Source organism: Psittacula echo (assembly GCF_963264785.1).
Source record: "Psittacula echo genome assembly, chromosome: 2".
In the NCBI taxonomy this organism is placed as follows: Eukaryota; Metazoa; Chordata; class Aves; order Psittaciformes; family Psittacidae; genus Psittacula; species Psittacula echo.
Window position 1 is genome coordinate 119,841,632 of NC_137737.1, and position 22,216 is coordinate 119,863,847.

The following is a 22,216-nucleotide window of genomic DNA, read 5'->3' on the forward strand; positions in this document are numbered from 1 at the left end:
GTTTTAATCCAATCACAGCTATTCTGAAGGAGGAGTATCTATTTCAAAGTATCTGAAGTAACAGCAGAAATATTTATCTCACACTGTATTAAATACATTTCATTATTATTTTGTCCTCAAACCAAAAGAACTGCCTATATCACTTCACTAAAATAGTTAGGAAATCTTCACACCTGCAAGTAACTCCCTTTTTATTTTTTTAATTGATGGGTTTCAAATCATTCTCAAAGATATACACCAAATACCTGTTCTTGTTGGGTAAAAATGGAGCAAGGAATACAAGAGGTTGTCAGGAGCACCATTATCTAGCAGGTACTTATTTAAGAATGCATTTCTCATTCAGCTTCATCTTTGTGAGACAATGAAGTACCTCTTCATAGAAATGATCTTAATTTTGCCAAAGTTAAAATTCTAACTGGAGGACAAGATTAGGCAGGAAATCACATTGTGCAATTAAAGAAATACCTTCTAAATGACAAAGGCTAGTAAGAAAAACACAGAGACATCTCCTCAGTTAAATACTGATGTAGTTCCTCTCCTATCTACAACTTAGTGTTTTTACGTACCCGTGCTTTGGATAAAATGTCAGATCTCCACTACTGGCCCCAGAGGCAGTTCAAGCCCCCAGCCTCAGAAGGTTTTTGAGACAGCCTCAAACTAACAACAGAGCCTCCTGTATGCGGTAACGACCTGGAACAAACGAGCTCTGTCCCAACAAAGTACAGAACCACAATTGCTTCTGGTGCTCCCATCACTCTTGTTCCTGGGAGACAGGTGAAGATGAAGACCCAAGTGCTGGCTCTGGTCGGCCCAGCTGTGCCTGCCAAGTCTGGTAAATTCACCTACCCTGATCCCAGTGAAGACACTGCACTGCTCCCTAGAGATTTTAAAGGTCAGTAGGTTACACATGCAACAGTACAAATACATGTTCCCAGCTGCTGCTAGTAATTACATCCAAACTCCTAAACCTCCCAGATTATAGAGAAATACACTGTGATCACCTGGAACATCTCTGGTATCACTGCAGTGCTGCCCTCCAGCACCAACAGTCATTCCCATATTAACTGGGAATTGCCATTTTCTTTCTATTGTCAGAAGTCTTCCAAGTAAAACTGTCCTTTCCAACCCTAACTATTCTACAATTCTATGAATTGACCATACTTTATCATTCTCATTTCCATAGTATTTAAAGATTTCAGTCAGTATGTTTCCACCCTTTGACACCTCACAGGAAAGAACCACTACTTTTAAAGTCAGGAAAGTGAGGTAGTGAATTCTTCTGTGCTGAAAAGCATGGGGAATAGAAATAAAAATAAAGAGGGAGAGGACCAAAACGAAAAACAAAAAAAATCAAATTAATAAATGTTGGTAATAAAAAATTCCTTTCACCAGACAAGGCTCCTGCCTCCACACTCTATCATTAGAGGGTTCAAAGGCATCAAAATTAAATCATGCAATATTACAGAACATCAAGAATTTTGAAACAAAGCAAAGCATAGCCTGTGTGCCCTTGCAATTAACTTGTCTGGATTCTGAACAAAACAAATTTCATTGGTTTAATGCCATCAGTACTTCTATAAACATGCAAACCCTATTAAAAAAAAATTATTTACAATTTCCATTATCTTGAATGGAAGAAAACCCCAACCCTTCTATAAATTGGAATTCCACACCACTCAGTTAACACTGAGCATTTAATCTACTATTATAACACATAGGGAAAAAAAAAAGAAACAAAACCAAAAAACAAGCTTAACTTTATGTATTAAAATAGTAGCTTGCAGGAAGAGCAGGAATCATAAATACACAAATTACAAGAAAACAACTATGCATCTTGCTGATAAGCAGTAAATACACTTTGCAATTTACTTGTAGGCTATTTTATGTGTAACCATAATCAGGTATTTGGCTGTTACTGCATACTCTGATTTTATGTATTTTGATGGTTTTGTAACAACAGCATAAACACTGTAATGCTACCTAAATAAGCTCTATACCAGGGGCACAAGAATACCACTTGAAGTAAGCTGACTGAATTCTACCTAACTGTAGTCTACCTCCATACTGGAGCTAAAGTTACTAGGATTCTTCATTCATATCTGAATACACACCCCACATAAAGCTCCAGCTTTCATGCTTGGAAGCGAAATCAATCCATCTAAAGGAAACCCACTCCGCAGTCACTCCCCTCTAGTCGGCCGGGCTCCCCCATCACTTCACGTCCTGCTCTCGGTCAAGGCCGGTATTATCACCCAAACAATGCTGTCTCTCGAGCAAGGCCGGTATTATCACAGAATCACAGCATTGTTTGGGTTGAAAGGGGCCTTGAAGTTCATCCAGTTACAACTTCCCTGCCATAGGCAGGGACACTTTCCACTAGAGCGGGCTGCTCAAAGCCCCGTCCAACCTGGCCTTGAACACTGCATGGAATGGGGCAGCCACAGCTTCTCTGGGCAACCTGTGCCAGGCCAGTGTCTCACCACTATTGCGATTTTAATGAATGGGGGAGAGGAGGGAAGCGCAGATTAGTGCTCTCAGCGCGCGCCGCTCGATGCCGGGACAGGAGCCTCCTCTCGGTCGGAGACGCCGGGCGCGATACCGCGCTGGAGCGGGAAAAGGCACCGCTCCCCGCCCGCCGCCGAGGATGGCCAGAATAACCCGCCGGGGCTGAGGCCCGGCTGACAGGGCTAGGGACCCCGCGGCGGGCGGGCCCGGGCCAGCCGGCGGCTCCGCAGCTTCTGGGGAGAAGCGGAGCCGGCCGAAAGGCCCCAGACTGGGCGGGGAGTGGACGGACCCCAGGCCCGCTGAAAAGAAGGTGCGCGGAGATGGCCGGGGTTGCGCCAGGGCCCACGGTGTCTACGCGCTGCCAAGCTACGTCCCGTCCCGCCCCGTCCCTGCTCACCGCGTTCTTCTTCTGCACCATCTTGTCCATCTTCTTGGCGATGCGGATGATCTCGTCCTCCGTGGTCATGGCTGCGGCGGTCTGAGCTGGACCCGGCCCGGCGGGTGGAAGATGAAACGAGCGGAGCCGCGCAGACCCCCGTCACGTCACGTCCCGTCCCGTCTCGTCTCGTCTCTCGAGGCGCCGCCGGGACCTCCGAAGAGCTGAGCGGGCAGGAGCAGAGCCAGGCCGCGGCACAGCGCGCCGACCCAGCAGCCCGAGCGGCTGCGCCAGGCAGCGCGCGTCGAGCGCCGGCCGCAGGAGCCAGACAGCGCCACAGAAGGCCGAGAGCGCGGCGGGGGGAGGAGTAAGAGGCTGCCGCGCGTTCCGAGCCTCGCCCCAAAAAGCCCCAAACCCAATGGAAGTACAACTAAATGGTGCCGGGACCTCACCGCCACCGCATCTCATCCTCAGCCAGCAAACACCTGATCTTGTCAGGTTGAAGTGGATGGGAAATCCTCTCTTCCCTGTAACAGAAAAGGTTTTTCTTAAAAGTCTTGCCCTAAATAGTTACTTTTGTGTAAAATGGAGCAAGGATTTCACACTGCAGTTTCAGTAGAGTCAGTACAACAGAGTTGGAGATAAATTTTTGCATTGCCCAGGTGTCACACTGTAACATGCTACAGTGCTTCTAAGCCTGAATACTAACCTGAACCGTATGCACATTCAGTGGGACATTACGTTCCAGTATCACATTTACAAAGTTCCTCACATTTATATGGTGTACCACAGTGACAATTCCGATCATCGAGTTACAGGTCTTCCATGCTGAAAACAGCAGCATCATTAAACCACTTTTTTTCACTGTAAAACAGAACCATTTACTTCAACAAAATTGTAAGCATAGCTGAACGTTACAGAAAGATTATCCTCTACTAAGATCTGGGAGGGTGCTTACACATGTGGCTCTATTATTAGTAAGCAGCCAAATGCTGTGGATGCCCAAGTTGTAAACAGAGGACTGTAAAATATGTACTTTTGGAGAAGAGGTAAGATAAGCCTTTTCCTTGAAACAACACTCAAAGAAGCAATTACAGCAGAAACTGCCACTGCACCTGCATCATGCACTCTTCACTGCAAGACTGTCTTGTGTCTTGAAGCCACAGACAGACAGGTGGGTTTTAGGCACTTGCACATCATGGTCACAGTGCCTGCCAGCTGACAGGGCTGCACATACAGAGGCAGATCAGAGGCAACTAAAATTATCTGGGACCTAGCTAGGATCTTGCCACAGGTTAAACCTGGGCCATGAACTGGACAAGCATTCAGAAATTTTGGCTGATCTGCACAAGGGGATAAAAAAAATAAAACCAACAAAGGAATGAATTCTTAAGGAAAAGAATAACTATTCTTTCAGCAACAGATTTTGGAGGAAAAAAAAAAAAAACCAACAAACAAACAAACAAACAAAAAACCCCCAACAAACCAGCAGTGCTCGCCGTAACATTTAAGGGACCACATCAGTTCAGATTTAATTCCATTTTGCCCAGATGCAGTAACCCAGCACCTGTAATAATTGACTCAGGTTAAATCAGATGTTAACCTCAAATGAAATTTATCACCATTTCTCCTACAACCACATCAGTGATAAAAGCAGTACACAGTGAGTTAGCAGCTGAGAGCTACTGCTACACTAGATGGTAAACAAGCTTGTATGTGTGCAAGTGAGGTCAGAGATAATGCTATTGGAAAGCTAGGAATCTCAACTCAGTATGATTACTTTGAACATATTTAAGTTCTAGAATGAAGTCTTACAGTATTCATTTCTTTAAAAACACAATCCAGCACCTTCTTCATTGGAAATGCATGCAAAGCATTAAAAAATGCAGATGAAATCTATCAACAGCTAAAATGTATCAGGTAAGGAAATGATAATTGTAAATTAATTGCTATATAGCACTTATAAAATGCCTGCTGTGGGACTGTAAGAGGAAAGCATGTCACACCTAGCAACAAAATCAATAGGCATGGCATCAGGGAAGTATTTCAGTGGAGAAACCGGGGACTAAGCAGATGGTAATGCGTATCTTTTTGCAAATAGTTGTATTAAAAGGAAACAAAACACAGCTCACGTTATTTGTACTGTATGCTACAATATCAGAACAATACTCAGTTAACTTAACCAGTACTAACCAGATTCTTCATATTAGCTGCTCTATCACCCTTGGGGCAGCAATTCTTTACTGCAAAGAAATACACAGCAGTCTCCATGACTGTTCCCTTTTAATTGGTTCTAAACCAAGCAGCTTTGTCAGCATCAATTTCTCCTATAACATGTCACTGCAAGTCCAAAGAACAATAGCAGAAAGAAGAGAGACCAAGCAAAAGTTAAAACTAGGCAACCTTTTCCATTCTTTTTAGCTTTCTTCTCCTAAATAAACCCATTGGAAAGAATAAATAACACACTCTTGCACTGCCTTTACCTGTTAAAGCATAGTCTCAGTATTCTTTTGCATCTTCCAAAAGGTACCATACACCTGGTGCTGCAAAGAGCCTGCATCTAACTCCCTAGAGCCCATCATTTGCTGCATCACAGGATCTTCCATGATAACCTAGACTTAATAGGTAGACATGGATGTCTTAAGAGGGTACACATACAAAATGTTGTAGTTCCTACTAATCTCATTTGATGAGAGAAAGCATCTTGAGAATTTTTTGGGGGAGGTGAAGGGGGTTAGACAGAGGAGTGCAAACAGTAGCACACACAAAAATGTGTGTAACAAAGCATCTCTGAACTCCTATGAACGCACTTTCACACTCTATTTTCAGGACTAACATTCCGTATGGGAAAGCTCCTCTAATCAAGTGTTAAAACAACTATGCAAAACACAACATTCACAGCATTCCCAAAGGTTTTATGTAACCATGTGTTATACCTGTTATACCTCTCCTCTTTACTTGAGCCTTCAGTCTACCAGTGACTTAGACCTACCGAAACAGAAGCTGAAATGGTCTGAATCAGCCAGCTGATCCCCAGACTTCGCTGGCGAAGAAATGAGCCCAACCATGATACACGAGTGGAACTATAGCAAATGGAAGTTTCAGTTCTTTGTGATGACAAGATTTCCCTCAAAAACTTCTGAAACAGTAACAAGCATCCCGATTAGTTGTTTCTATGGTTATTCAACAGAGAGTTTTTTTATTTACTTATTCATTTCCTGTAGATTATAATGGCATGGTCTGAAGTTACACCAAGTATAGTTTTCAAATTCTGGTGTTCACACTATGTTATTAAGTTCACATTCAAAATGTCTTCACTTTTTTCAACTTAGAAGCAGTAACTGGAAGCAAACAAATACAGAATATGTAAGAAAATATTTTGGGTTTTAAGGTCATGTTATTAGAGTTCTCTGTTCTGGGGCAACCTCCACTTATTGTTTATGCATATACAGAAAATATTTAGGCCTTTTAAAGATACCCCCAGATAATTTTAAATGCTACGACATAGCTAGCAAATGATTTCAAGCAGAAGCTACTTGAAGAGTTTGCTCATGTTTACAGCCAGGGAACATTCAGACAACTTTCAGACTCCCATCTGCTCCATCTCTTAATGCAAACAAGTAGCCTTTTAAAAAAAGAACCTTGAACAATCCTGAGGGAAGTCTACCTTCTCCACACACAGAAGCTACACCTCCTACTTAGATGCCTGAAGCAAGGTTCACTACACTTCAGCAAACTACCTAGAAAAATTTTTGCAAAGAAAAAAAAGAGGCAATGGGCTGCTCTTTTGTAATAATTGGAACTAAGAAAAAGCCATTATCTACTGATTCACTTTGTGGATGTCCATTAAATTATACAAGTACTTCATTTAAATCAGCTTTAATCAGCTACATCAAAGGCATTTGTTTCACTCAAAGAGAATTAATAAAACCTGTTATCCCAAAGGCAAATGGTGGTAACATGAGAGTAGCAAGCAATGAAGGAGGGGGTAGAAGAGGGAGAGAAGAAAGAACAGATTTTATTTTTCCCTACAGCTATTATTCTTCAAAGAATCCTATTTCCAAGTTAACCAACAGTCATTCTGAAAACTTCTTGAAAGTCACCTTCACTTACACAAGTGGTATCATACTATGTTGGATAAAGGTTAATACAATAGAACATTGTAATTTATTTACTATGCTAATTCTAGGCAATGTTTCTCCTCACAATTATCTCTTCAGGGGTGCCAGGGCTGAAAGTAAATAGAAATTGAACATTACTCAAAACATTTTCCATAAAAAATAAACTGACAAGTTATCCTGTACAGTATCACATCTTTATTCTTACTAGCTATTCTTATAAGTTGCCACAATATATTCATATACAGCACTGCATCTATTGTGCATTTCCATATACTCATGAACTTTCTAATTGTACTGCATGCTGACTTTCAGACATCAGTCTATGGAGACAAGCAGCCTTTTATTTGCTTTAAGCTGCTTGAGGAGGGGAAGTCTACCTTTACTGTTTGAAAGCTGGAATTTTTTACAAGGGCCTGTAGTGACAGGACAGGAGGGAATGGCTTTAAACAGAAAGGGGGTAGATTTAGATTAGATATTAGAAATTCTTCACTGTGAGGATGGTGAGGCGGTGCAACAGGTCCCCAGAGAAGCTGCGGATGCCCCATCCCTGGCAGTGTTCAAGGCCAGGTTGGACAGGGCTTTGAGCAACCTGGTCGGGTGGAAGGTGTCCCTGTCCATGGCAGGGGAGTTGGAACTAATGATCTTTATGGCCCCTTCCAACCCAAACTATTCTATGATTCTATGTACACCCCATTCCCTCTCAGGCTGTCTTCCCAGATAATCTCAAGTTTTCTCTAGAGTGCTTCACACTACATGTACCACTGATCAGCTTCAAATTTACAGTTAACCTAAAAAGCACATGTAAACCCTGACCTGAAAACTGTTTCTTTAACAAATACGTTAATTGGTATATATGCCAAACCCAATATAACTTCAAAGGCTCCCCAAAACCGCAGAAACCCCAGAGAAAGGTGTAGCAAAATAGTGAGAAGACTTCAGCTCTTAAGTGTCCTAGAGTAAGGCTACTGGAAGATATTTTAATTTCCTCTACCTTTCCAAATTACTGCAAATTAAAAAAAAAAAAAAAAGTTAAAATTAACCCAGACCATGGGGATGGGGGGGTCAGAGGGGGATGGGTATCAAATCATACTCAGTATTCTCTCAATAAGGCAGCAAAACATAACTTGGTATGATTTTTTTTTAGGACTCGGTAACTACAAACCATCATTCTCTTGTATTTCAGCATCATGCATAGTTACCATCCAAAGTATTTGCAAGAAGCCTCTGAACTGCCTGTTTTGCAGCACATGAAAGCTCAACTTCCTTCAGGTAAATACGGAAAAAGTCTTTAGTACTTGCCCAAACACTGTTTGAAATTTATTTCACAATGATAAAAATGAAAAGATTTTACAATTTTCCCTACTACAGAAATAATTTCCAAAGTTAAGATTTCTTACCAGAAATAAAGAGTAAACTAAGTAAGTTACATCTTAAGAGGTTTATATTAAATATAAATGGCTTATACTTCATAACACAAAGAGTGTTCAGTATTTCTTTTTAAAATTTAAGATACACAGGCCTTGTACATATGGCTTCATTAACATAGTTTGTTCTCAGTCATATCCATCAACACAAATAGCATCTCTACATAAAAGATGCATCTTAATGATTTCAATGAAGTGCAGTATACTCCATTAGAGAGAACATGTTTTAATTAACAGTTCTAATATCAGTTACAGTGTACAATATTTTTACCAACCTACTGTGTTGTGATTATACAAAAGAGGAAGAGACCAAATCATACAGCACTCATCACAGTACAGACGCCAGTACAGGTTTACCTCATGAATGGCTGAAAGATTTGGCATATAATACATAACACAACATGTTTATTAAAAAGTGGGCAACATATTCCAACAAGAAGTCAGGCTTCTGACCACACAAAACTGCAGTCAAATTTAAGTACCATTTTGAAATCAAAACTGCATTACGGAGTTAGATACCCATTGAAACAAACTGATCTGCAAAGTATTTCTGTATCATGCTTTAAAAGGTTTGACAAACATCACCCCCTTTTGGGGAAGTCCAACATTCTAACAAACAAATTTCATTATTTGACAGTTTCAAATTGTAAGTTTTGAGGCTAGGACATTCACATTTAGAACACTGAGAGTGTGAGTTCTCCATTTTAATAAAATATTATGAAAACCCCAACACTAGACCAAGCTATCATTCAGCCTAAAAATACATGCAGTTATGGCAATAATCCCAGCATCAAATCCCTTCAGGTAGTGAAGAAGTTCAGCTACAATATCATATACACAGCTTTCTAACCAGCTGGGAAGGTACAAAAGACAGGAGCCCAAGATACACACTGTAATACAGGAGACGGGATACATCCTTGAAGTTTCCTCTAGCTTCTGGGCTTTCTAACAACCCCCAACTACAACATACACATACACTTCTGCAAATAAAAACTTGAGGGGAATTCTTCCTAGAACACAGAAATTCAGAGTAAGTCAACATTTACTTCCATTTACTTTGGTAACACAGCTCTTTGTAGATTAGGCAAGCAGCAAAACAGCAGTATGGAAAAAAAAAACAACCTTGTTTTGATAGCTGAATATTTGAATAAAGGTAGCACATAAAGCATTTCTAGAAAAACATCTGAAATCATCATGGAGACAACAGCTGAGGCTGACTTGGATTAAAATGCATAAGTACTAGAAACTGGCCACAATTTGTGAACACAGTTCATGAAGTAAAGAAAGTGTTACAAAGCTAACACAGAATAAAGCTAGGCCTGATCTCATTTAAACATCTTAGAAATATTTTTTTTAAACTCATTCTAACAGAAGAATATGTGAAATGAGCACACAATGAGAAGTTGAACAAGACAGCTGAACAGCATTTGCAAACAATTTAAACACAGAACAAAAAAAATAATAAAGAAAAAAAAATAGAAGCTTGTGCAAGAATGCTGGAAACATGCCAGTATTCAGGGAATTATTTATACAACAAAGGGGTTGATGATAAATCTGAAAATTAGGAGAAATTTCATATGGTTTGCTTACCAAGTCTGCGATTCAGCAGGACTGCAAAATTAGCTAATGCAATTTAGGAATGACTCCAAGCTAGGACATATTGTTTTCTCAGTAGAACTTTGGCACAACTACAATAAGAATATTACCATTTCTTCTGTGAACTAAATTAACTGAAAGACAAATTGGCAGATCTATAGAACAGTGACTGAAGGGAAAAAACTAATTAAACTTCAAAGTTAACAGACATGCCCTCTCAACCACACAGATGGAATATCTAAGTGTATTTCAATACCATTTAGCAAAGAAACTCCTTTCCAGTTCTACATATTAAGAGATATTTAATAATCCAGAAAGACTGGATTATACAAGAAAAATTACTTCATGTAAATGAAGTGCAATACATATGAAAAAAACAAAACCCAGCACTGAAAACTAAGAACTCATGCCAGGTGAACAAGTCAAATTTCTGGCAGCAAAAAGAAGGGCTATAGAGGCATAATTCCCCATTTATGCATTTGTATTGGCAGACGTAAATCCATACGCACTGTAAGAGAACCACTTGATTAAGCTGGGAGAGGAGAAAGTACCTTAAATGCAGGTATGAAGCACCATGCTGACACAAGAGATGCATCCAAAAAGGAATATTTTTTGCTTGCAAACATATTATAGTACAGAACATTGTTATGCAGCCTAATACGTAGTAAAAACTGTGGTGTGTTTTTTTTTTTAAACATTCCTGTGTGGTGACAGCCTCTGAGCTCTACAGAAGAGCAGCTGTTTCCAGAAGTGAATTATGGTTCTTAACTGCAAAACGCTCTTGAATGTGCATCAATTTCTGTAACCCAGTGCATTCTAGGATTTTAAGCTTCTGAAAGAGACATTCTGTATCTTGCAGATTTATTTTTTCCCATATTAGGCCTCATATTCCTAGGCTAAGTCTCAACAAGCAATGAAAGAAAGTACTACATGGTACAATTTTAAAGTAAGTTACATCCTAATTGCACTTATGTTTCTATTAAAAAATAATTCAAATTATAGTCAATGCCTGTGTTACAGATGAGACTTCAACAATAGATAAAACTATACAGCTGCATTGTTTTCACTTAGTTACTCCAAAGCAGACAGAAAAATCAAAACTATATTCTGGAATTACTCTGTGAAATATATCAACATTTCTACACAAATGAAAACTGCACAGACTAAGGCACAAGACAGATATTCACTACAAACCCAGGAATTTTGAACTGAAACTTGAACTGACTCTATGCACTTCAGAATTTTGTTCCAAGTCAGCATTTGACATCAGTTTACAGTAATTAAAAAAAAAAAAAAAAAAAAAAAAAAGACAATGAGCATCAAATCACAGTCTGACATGGAATGAGTCCCTTTAGAATTTAAACAATATCTACCAATATGAAAAAGTTAAAAACTGAGATGTTTAAAATACACTGACTTCTAGCCATTATAGGAGAACAACTCTCCTTATCTGGAGTAGCAATTAACATTTAAAGCTCTGTTCTTAGCAGCATTTATTCTACCATAATATGCCCACTGCGTTACACATTGTGTACTTTATGCAGGAAATGCTGTAATATCTTTTCAATGAGTACTGAGAACAAATAATGTCTCAAGTGTAACTAAACTGGTCACATTTATGTTGCTCACTTAAATTTAGTTTTTAATTACTTGTACAAATAGTTTAATTCTGCAATCAAAAAAAAAAAAAAATCAGATGTTTTAAACCAGTATGTTAGATTACATTCTGTCATTGCTATTTAGCTGCCTCATTCATATAGTCCCACCGGTGGATGATTAATACCAAAACGATAACCATTTCTTGTACATTATTTAATCCTCATCCTAAGTATAAATTTGCAACACAGTAGTAACACTGCAGGTATAGAAGTAATGCTTCCTATCAGGCATATGAAAAGATTGACACTCTACCACAGTTGATGCTGGTGTATTTATACAGAAGGCTTCTCACATATTATTTCAGTCTATGGGAGGTAGATGTTTGTCTATGAACTGCTTTACATCCATCATCTCCTGTTTAAAGATAAAAGTATGCATTAGCTGAAGTTCCATACTAATATATATTCAGATGCACTAAATCATGTTCAACATTCCAGTTATAATGAGCAGCTGGGCTACAAGTATTGAGTAATTAGCTCTCGATACAGTTGTACCACTTCACAGGCAGCAAGTCAAGGCTGACAATGCTTCAAGGCACTGTGCACTCAGAGGAGGCCAAAACACAAGAAAGAGAGCAAAGACTACTTTATTACCCCCTCTTTCTCTCTGAAGTTGAACAAGCAAACAACATATTAACTATCAGGTGATCTGAATAGCACCAGGCTGAGCATGGACAGGATTTGAATGTGGCTAAGGCTGCACCTTTGTGTATACTTTAAACTTTTGCAAGTTAGCAGCAGTGTGAAAACCCAGTAGCTCCTCTTTCTAAATGTTCAGTTTCACCTTCACGATACTTCCTTCCCTAAGGAAAAGCAATACAGCAAACTAGACTGGGTAACCAATCTGTTTTAAACATAATTAATATTTTTATTAAGACTATGCTGTAAGAAAGAGCCCATTATTTTTATGTGACAACTCAATGATATTACTGCCTAAACAAAACACAACTGTGTGCATCCCAAAGAGGTTGTCCAAAGGTACAGTTCCCACAAGATGCAGCAATCCAAATTAACAGTTACTGCTGCTGACAAATGGCAGATCTGTTCCTTGCCTCCTCTTCTGTTTCTCGCTCCTACCATTTGCTTTGTGTGAGTTCTGATACTTCAACTCATGTCAGCTGCCAAAACTGAAGTCAGCAGCTTTTGCCATTTTAGCAAGTTCAAATGGTTCAAAGAAATAACTGATCAGCCCCAGAGCAGGTACAAGAAGGAAGAGAGTGCCACAGGGTCATGAGAAGAAGGAACTAGTCCACCCCTTTCTGGCAGCGGCAAGCCATTACATCAGCTCATCAGCTCAACAACTGTGTGTTGAGCCAGACCCACAAACATAAGATCCAAGGCTTCCTATTCTGTACCATCAACACTCCTCCCCTCCCTCCCTTCCTCCCTATTCCTTTGATGGCTCCATCCGTAGAACTAACAGGATTCTCCTCTCCAAAATAACAAGTTGAATTTATGCTGTGAGAATCTGCCTTCCAATTCAGTGTTTTATTTATTTATTCTTTTCAGCAAATAATAAAAATTTGAGAAAAAAAGAGAGTATTTTATAGACTAACTAGCCTAGTCCCTAAACTACAGTCTTAGGAGGAAATTCCCACTAGTCACACAAACTTTTGCCTTGGATGCTTTTTCAGCCAGGCATTCAGTTACTCATTAAAATAAGTCAGTAGCATCAAGCACTTGCTATTAAAAAACACCACACACACAAATAACAACAAACCCCACACAACATTCCACAGACAACCCTCCAAAACCCCCACCCAATATATGTTTGTTTGCGGGGAGGGGGAAATTAACCTCCCAGCTAAAACATTGTATATTAAGAAAATCACCTCAATACATGAGCTATGCATCATGCCAGAGTAAGTCCTGAAGGTTACATTGGCAGGATTTATCATACTCTTCAGCTTCTCAACAGTGAGAGAACCAAACATTAAAGGAACCAATGGGTCACAGTCCCCATGGCACTGAAGAACAGCAATATCCTTGTTGACACCACTGATAGGGCCCTGTTAGGGGTGGAATTAAAGGGGAGAAGAGGGAAAAAAAAAAGAGACAGTAAGTAGAAGTATGACTAATGACTTCGAGATAAAATAACCCCATGGCACTATGCCTTGTGAGGTAACATCAGTTAAATTCTGAAGGAAAAAAAACCAAAACCACGATGTATAGTCTGCAAGTTCCTTATGCAGTAAGCTCTGTGCCTGACAACACATTAAGTTAAAAAACCTGCAAATAAAATTGTGGCACTAATTTCAGAACAGAACATCATGATTTTTGGACAAGTTAAAAAAACCTGTTCGTTTAAATACCTAGTCTCTAATAAGATAGTGTCTTGCAGATGGAACAAATGGCAAACAGAAAATTAATATTCAATGAAAATTTGCTGAATCCTTTTAAGTTTCCTAGGAATGTAATTTTAAGCAGAGATAGCTACTGAGTATTTCCTCATTTTCTCTACTTGCCAAACTCTAGAACTCCAGAGTCTTTCGAGTTATCACACAAGTGTCAATATTCAGTAATAACGATGGCCACTAATTCCTGCACAAGATACAATCTTCAGATATACCCATTCCCCAAGTGCAAATTAGCTTAGGAAAAAAACAAATACCTGAGGAAAAGAAGCCCGTAGAGGAAGCCAACAGCTGAGGGCTATAACACCTGCTAATTTCTGCTGTGTTGTAAGAGCTGTATACAATGATAAAGCACCTCCCTGAGATAAAGAGATAGAAGTATTAGAATGGTGATGGTAATGTTCCTTTTAAAGCTTGCCTCAAGACGTCTGGTTTCTCCTTTAAAGGTCTTTCTTTACTCCAATCTATTCTTCCTTAGAACCAACACTAAAACAAGTATTCCTGTACAACTTTTATTTTGCTCCCTGCCCCTCCTCCCCCCATATTATCACTACTTTAATATTTTAATCTACTTGCATGGAGACTGGGGAGCTGGTTTATCAACCAAATAATCTATTAACCTACCTACCACAGATGTCTTTCAAGTACGAAGGGAAGAATTTCCCGATAAATCCAGACCATCAAATATCTACCAAATTAACATTACACTAAAAATGTTAACAAGATTTTTAAGCAAAGCTACATACGTTACGTGCATTAAGACTTTAAACATACTATGCATTAGTATCTTTTTTCCACATGCATGTTAATTTTCCAGGGAATGGTAATTATTTGCATAAAACTAGAAAACATTCATTTCATAAGGCAAAAGAAAATTGACACCTTAAAGTTCTAGAAGCACATTAACATCAGCTTTTTTTCAATTCCTTGTCTGGATTCCCCACGTCAGGAAAGCTAGGTTACTTCCCTAGAAAAAGACAGTTCTTTCCAACTATACCTCACCTGAGAAAAGCCTCCTAGAATAATTCGATTAGAAGGAATTCCATTTTTTACTTCTTGATCTATCAGTGCTTTAACTGCAACATAAAAGGCCAGTAGTTAAAAAACACTGTTCTACGTAAAGTCTAGAAGATGAAAGACCTCCCTGATGTCAACAGAAAGCTAGTGAAAGGAAAATATAGTCTGCTATACATTAAAAAGTATCAAAAGATCTCGAGCATGATCAGGAATTCCAGTGCCACTGTATACCATTTCCAAAGAGAAAAACAGGCAAGTCTTGCAAAAGCCCCACTGCCAAGAGGATGGCATCCTCTTCTAACCATCCAGCATCACAAGTGGATGCTCATAAAGCTCTTACCTGCTGTGCTACTCAGAAGCTCTTAGAAGTACACTGGTTCCCATATATATTTCATACTTGATAGTATGAAGCATTTATACAGATGAATTGCTCTACTTACTCATTTGGTTTTGAAAATGAAAAGACGAAACCAAACAAAACCCCCAAACAATGCACTTAGCTAAACTTTGATAACCAATAATATATACATATTATTTTCCCTAATAATTTCGTATTCCTAAAATCTGTTTCAGACTGATACTTCATTTTTACGAATATTAAGAAGTACTTTTAAGACATAGAAAGTACTTCCTAAGCATACCATTCTCTGCTGCCTGCTTGATCCCAGCTTCATCTTCCTGTGAATCTGGAGAAAGTCCAATGATATCAAACCTTACAAAAATATCAACAAAAGCATTACTCATTAGAGCATCCATTTCACTTCTCTAAAACGCAAGTAATAAAACTGGGATAATTTCCAGATAAAAATGCTAGCTAATGTATTATTTAGTACCAACCACCCGTAGATTACAAGAAATAATGGACAACCTGTGAATATGACGAAAAGGCTACATCTAGTCAACAAAGCTTTTCTGAGTTTTGGTATCTTCTGTAACTTACTGCAGATTAAGCAGCTCAGTTTTGACATTTACTCCAAAAATATCAGCAGGAATTTCAGTTTATAAGCTGCATGTACTAAATTAAAACAGTTTTTGAAGAAATATAGGAAAAACAAACACAAGTTACTTGAGGAAAAAAAAAAAAAGTGGACAGGTTTAAAACCATTGAAATTATCTTCTTTTCTTTTTTTCTATTCATAATGGATGTTCTAAAAAAAAAAACCACAAAAAACCACACAACAAACCAGTTGCTAGATATCCAGCTAACCCGCCAAATATTTCTCACTAGTAGCAATAATACTTCCACTCCATCTCTACTACTACTACGAAATCATACATAATACAGACTACAGGAGTGCATTTTGTATTTTAAGATACACAGATTAGTCCAGAGGAATAACCATTATCATAGATACATGAAGAGAATTAGAGTGTACTCATAAGAGTCCTTTAAAAGAGTAGAACTAAAGCAAAAACTCTTTTATACTTACATGTAATTAAACCCAGCCAGTCAGGTTGTTTTATGTCTTAATTAAGAACAATGAGTTCAAACCCCTAGATATCTTTTGATTAGAATCATCTGCGATTGAACAGATACTCACCATGATGGCATAGCCATGTTCATGTTCAAAGAAACTGGCATAACTGGCCTAGAAATAAGAATGAACACAAATGACGTAAGATATATACTGAAATTTAATAATGCAGATGCAGTTATATCATGAAATTACACATCCCTAATTCCGTCTTTCTTTTAAACCATAATTAACATTAGCTACTTTGTAGTGTCTCTTGAAGAAATCTCTCTTGAAACCTACCAGCCCAAACACATTTAATATTAAGCACTGAATTAGCCACTTTCTGTGGAGAGCAAGCAAAGCATTCATGGGCTGCTTTATATGTATGGCGGGGGGGGGGGTACTGCATATATATCATATACATATTTTATACATACAATTCAGTTATTTCTAAGCAACAGTTATTTATCACAGTTCTACACAAATGCTCAGTGGATAAAGGCACCTTGCACAGCAGCATCAGCCAACCTAAGGAAGCAGCTAAATGTAGCATACTGGTGGATACACGTCTGGTCACACATGCTTACCTCAACAGCTGAATCTGCTTAAGCAGTGCCTGCCTTCACTGCAGGACTCATTTCCAATCTTACACTACTCCATAGCATCTTTTCAGACAACCACTTCAATGGACCATACTACAGATTAAATCTGGCTATAGATTTTATCTACAGAAACCAAGGAACGTAAGATATTACGAAGAAATTCTTTACTGAGGGTGGTGAGGATCTGGAACAGGTTGCCCCAGGAAGTTGTGGCTGCCCCATCCCTGGCAGTGTTTAAGGCCAGGCTGGATGTGGCTTTAAGCAACCTGGTCTACTGGAAGGTGTTGGAACTAAGTGGTCTTTAAGATCCCTTCCAACCCAAACCAGTGAATGATTTTATGATTCTATGATTCTGTAAGTTCTGCAGGGAAAGACTGAAAGAAAACAAAGGGCAAGAAACAAGAGTGAGCAGATACTGCTCAGCTCTTTTTGCATGGCTCAGCAAAGCATGGCCATATGGTAAAATAAATAAATCACATCTCAGTAATCAAACCGAAACATTGCCTACTTATCTCCCTATCACCCCTGCTCCACATCTCCCAAAACTGTTGGAGCAGAAGACAACCTGAATTTTGTGTTAAAATAAATTCAGATTATACTTATTTTTTCTATCATTAAGTAAATACTAGATAGATCTTAATGTTTTATTTACTGACTCCCAACCCTGCTTAGAAGCATTTCACTTCTCAAATTGCAAAAAGACAGCTCAAGTGACCTTGTTTACTGAAAATCTGAATACCCTGTGAACCTTTGAAATTCACTGTAGGTAATAGAAGTTTCATCTACTATATGCCCATCTAAGTTTAAGTACATGTACCTAGCACAAAGTATACCTAATCATCAGTAGAATACAGAAAATTACTCCTTGTTAAGACAGGCTTTTAACAAATTACTGTTGGGGGTAGGGGGAGGGGAAGAAACAAACAACCCAATCCAGTGAAAACATAAAATCAAAATAATCTATAACTTTGCACATAAAACTTTCCAAACCTATTTTCAGTCTGAATTAGTAATAAAAGAAAAATATGAATAAACCAGCAGTTTTGCCCTAAAGTAAATCACACAGCAGTTCCTAAAAATAACAAAATACTCATTAGCATCAACATTGTTTTACAGTGGTGTTTTATATTAAAAAATGCAAATCCCATCTGACTTCATCTGTGAGAGCATCTTAACATACAACTCTACAGAAAAACATAAAACAAGAGAAGTTACAAACTTACGCATGTGGACAAATGTATTTTACATGGGGGCTTTTGATACCTGCAAGCGCTTCTGACCATCCATGCCTGTTAACAAAAAATACATTAAATGCAATTTGTGTTCTGGCTTAGCTCTTATTTCTATGTTGGTGCAACAGCACAGACCAAGTATGAAATAAGCTGAATTAGATCAATATAAACACATTTCCAGGGAATTTTTACATCAACTGCAGCATGCTATGAATACAGTACTAAACTTACAGGGTTTGTTCTGCCTCTGAGTGTTTGTTGCATGTATACAGCCAGGGAGACTTTTATCTGATTTGATTACTACAGTTGCATCACAGCTGTAGAAATACCACTTCGGCTCTAGGCAAAGCCTGCTCTGTATCTGGCTGGTTTTATTAACTTGGGTGCCACAAGACATGAACGCAGGTATCCTGCTTCCAGGCAGCTATGGCCCAGAGGCTGCTCTGCTGCTCCACTGCTCCTGTAGAGTTAAAGCAGCTTCTTTCATAGACAGATTTGTTTTTTCCGAGCCACATTTCTTGATGTGAGATCATAGAGAACTGACATCTAAGCTAACTCAACAGGGAGCCAACCTAATCCATCAGATCTCTTAGCCTTGGGTCAGTCTGAATGCTCTTAAGATTCAAGCAGTCCTGAACTACACTCCAAACTGTAGGTAGCTTTTTAATGTCAAGCATATGCTTTATGAATGCCCGGAACAAAGCAAGATCTGCACAGCAGATGAGTTATCAAGCTTCCTACAAATCAGGAAACTGGAAAGCATAATTTAAATAAACACCTCTGAAAGACTCACTCTAGGACTCATCTAGACATTAAGCAAGCTGGACCCAAATCTGAACCTGTGCAGAACCACTGCCTGCGCCTGCACTTGGCTTTCCAGAACACACAATAGTACCTGTATTTCCTGATTTTTCTCATTATTCAGTATTCCCAACTCACCCACTTAACTAGATACTGGAAAGTTGATTGTAAGCAGAGAACACCTTTAACAAATTCATCAGTGACACAACTGCACCAATAAGACCAACAACAGACAAGCCATAAAAGCATGTTTGGTTTAGTTTTAAATTTAGTATCATCTTGAAAAGTTAATGTGTTACCCGAAGTTAAGAGACATTTCAAACACACAGACAGCACAAACACTTGAAATACTGGCTATATATCTTAGCCTACTTCCTAGAAATACTTTTATAAACACTATTAACAAATTGTCTGTGCTATTACTTGCATAATATTTGCAGTATCACAGAAGGCCAAATAAGAATCTTAATGAGAAATAAATACGACTGAGAAGAAGTAGTTAGGTAAGAATTTGGGGACTTTCCTAAGCCAGCTATAAAGATTAATTTGACAAATTTGGAAACCAACATTGTATGCACATTTAGGCAGACTTCTTAGAACAATCCTCTGTGTTGTACCTTTTGTTCAGATTTTGACAAGTATGTACCAATCTTTAAGTGCCATTTATATAGGAGCTAAGAGAGAAAAAGAACATAACCTCTGTTAGACACTTCTCAGAATAAGAAAAATACAGTTGGTAAACTGAAGTGAGCAATTTGAAATTTCACATGAAGTAGAACAGGTCACTTTAAACTGTGGGAGCTGATAAAACTGTTAGCTCTCTTCAGACAATCCTTTTTTGAGTCACTACTGCAGCTCTTTTGGAAAAAAACAGCAGGATGTCAAAGGCAGCTTTAGCTAATCTGATCTGCAGTGGCCAAAAGGAACAAATGCAGCTAAATCACTGTATTTCCAGAAAGGTGTTATGACTTTTTAATGCATACATTCCAGTATGCTCAGAGCTGGAGACTGTGTTAGCTTTGTCACCAAAATGGAAATAGCACATTTGTATAAGAAACACAATTTATGTTATAGAGCAAATCTCTTTAACACAAATTTAATTGAATCTGTGTTTTTTTCCCCTTGCCAAAACCAACATCAACCCAATTTGTGAGGACTTGAATTCCAAAGGGTCAAAAGATTTCGCAATCACTTGCTGAACATTTGGTGCTAAGACACCAAGGCAGTTCTGCTGCCTCAGCTGCATCCTACCAGCAGAAAGGAAGAGAGATAATGCAAGCAAGGTGGTGTGTCAGCACAACACGAGAGCAAACATCTCCACTTGTAGAATACTGCCAATTGTATGGATTTGACTCTTCTCAATGTATTAAGTGCCCAGGTTACACAACTTTCACTTTTGAAAGCTGGCCTTTTTTTTAGTTCCTCAGAAGAAGTTTTTGTTTTAAACATTACAAGTTTTAACCCAGAGGCCACATTCAAGTTCCAGGTAACAAAACCAGTATTATGCAATTTTGCCTTTAAGGAAGAACATAGACAAAGCACTCCTGCTACTTATTTTCAGTATAGAAGTATGAATTCCTTTAAAGTCTTCCACCAAAAAAGGTTTCAACACTCTCCTAACTTTTAATTCAGTATCTCAGCACACACAAGCTTCAAATGGAAACATTACACCACGCCCAGAATGCCCCCCATAAATTCTCTACTCTTTACATTTCTACTCAAACATGGAAATAACAGGAACAAGGAAAGCAGAGTATTTCACAGCTTACTTGGGTGGGGGTTTTTTGGACTCTTAAGACTGTATTTCAGAAAGAGAAATCTGCAGACATTAGGTGACTACTTAGGAGTTTGCTTAGATAAAAGTGAGCCTGGATTTTAATGCAAGTATTACACACTGGAGAAGAAACCATGGGCTAACTGCACCTACCGGCAAACCAGCAACCCACAGGTCTGGAGACAAGAAAGGAAAAAAAAAAAAAAAAAAACAACAACCCTTTAAATTTAGACAAGCACAGGAATAATCAAGAACCTACTCTCAAGGAAAGTGAAAGATGAGAAACCTACAGACTTTTTTTTTCCACCAACTTTGACCCAGAAACACAAGAGAGGGATCACATTCAGACCAAATTAGGTGATTGAAAAGTGAGAAAAAGCTTTTGAGTACTCACCCTGGGAAATTTTGCATAAATATTTGTTACCATCACACCAGCACACATGAAGTTTCATCTCTTGTTAGCCGCTGCATTCAGTTAAGGGCTAAGTAAGAAGCTTAAATAACTCTTAACTACTCACACTTCTTAAAGCATGCAGCCTTATATTTGAAACTACAACAACTATTAAGCATGCAATAGACGAGAATACACACCCGGTATCTCCCAATCCATGAAGAAAAATGACCTAAAGGGAAAACAAAACAACAAAACGTAGTGGTGTAAGATTACTAAACAATAACCACACCTAACCCGCGTACCCCAGTGGCCCGCACACGATCACAGAGTTTGGAGCTCCACACGACTTTCTCAAAAGAAAACTCTGCTTCACTCATCGCACCCCAGCTCTCCTCCAGACCCCAGGTCCCTTCCAATCCGGATCCCCATCTCTTCAGCTTTCCCCCCCTCAGCCGCCATCAGCGGGCGCACCCGCCCGTGCCCAGCACACGGCGCCGACACCGATGACCTTCCCGTGCTCAGCGCGGACTCGAGCCGTCAAAGGTGAGGGACCTCGGGCAGAAAAGTAACGGGAGAAACCTGTCAAAGTGCCCAGGTCGGGCCGGGCCGCCCCGCCCCGTCAGAACCCCCCCCACACGCACCAGGCGTCCACACTCAGCCGGGCCGGGCCTGACCGCGGCCTCGCCCTCAGGCTGCGGGGCCGCTGCCACTCGCGGGACGGGCCCCCCCCGCCCGGGGGTAAAGCCACAGCTGAGAACAAAGGGGGGCGGGAGCCCTTGGCTGCCGATGCCTGCCCTCGGCTCGCCCCGGTCAGTACTCACAGCAGCTGTTGCCTTCCTGGCGGCCGGGACGATGGCGGGGAGCGGCGCCGACATGTTGTTGCCGCACATACACCGGGCTGCGAG

General features: G+C 39.5%; 1 protein-coding gene across 9 annotated transcripts in view; it reads right to left on the reverse strand.

Annotated features, from left to right (window-relative positions):
- The window catches only part of LOC308217130 (transcription elongation factor A protein 1), a 46,988-nt gene extending 24,772 nt beyond the window's left edge, over positions 1-22,216 (reverse strand). For 3 of the 9 annotated variants that reach the window (XM_080609919.1, XM_080609920.1, XM_080609917.1), the window contains exons 1-5: positions 11,934-11,960; positions 5,874-6,020; positions 4,368-4,448; positions 3,591-3,745; positions 2,903-3,408 (exon numbers count right to left, since the gene is read on the reverse strand). In XM_080609919.1, coding sequence (XP_080466045.1) covers positions 2,903-2,971 — 69 coding nt within the window. In that variant the 5' untranslated portion in view covers positions 2,972-3,408; positions 3,591-3,745; positions 4,368-4,448; positions 5,874-6,020; positions 11,934-11,960. Of the gene's footprint in view, positions 1-2,902; positions 3,409-3,590; positions 3,746-4,367; positions 4,722-5,873; positions 6,021-8,307; positions 12,036-13,512; positions 13,690-14,291; positions 14,394-15,036; positions 15,111-15,692; positions 15,764-16,592; positions 16,641-18,333; positions 18,400-21,508; positions 21,541-21,613; positions 21,627-21,693; positions 21,738-22,132 lie in introns of those variants that run through there. The other 6 variants (XR_013956183.1, XM_080609921.1, XM_080609923.1 and 3 more) reach the window with 6 other exon arrangements.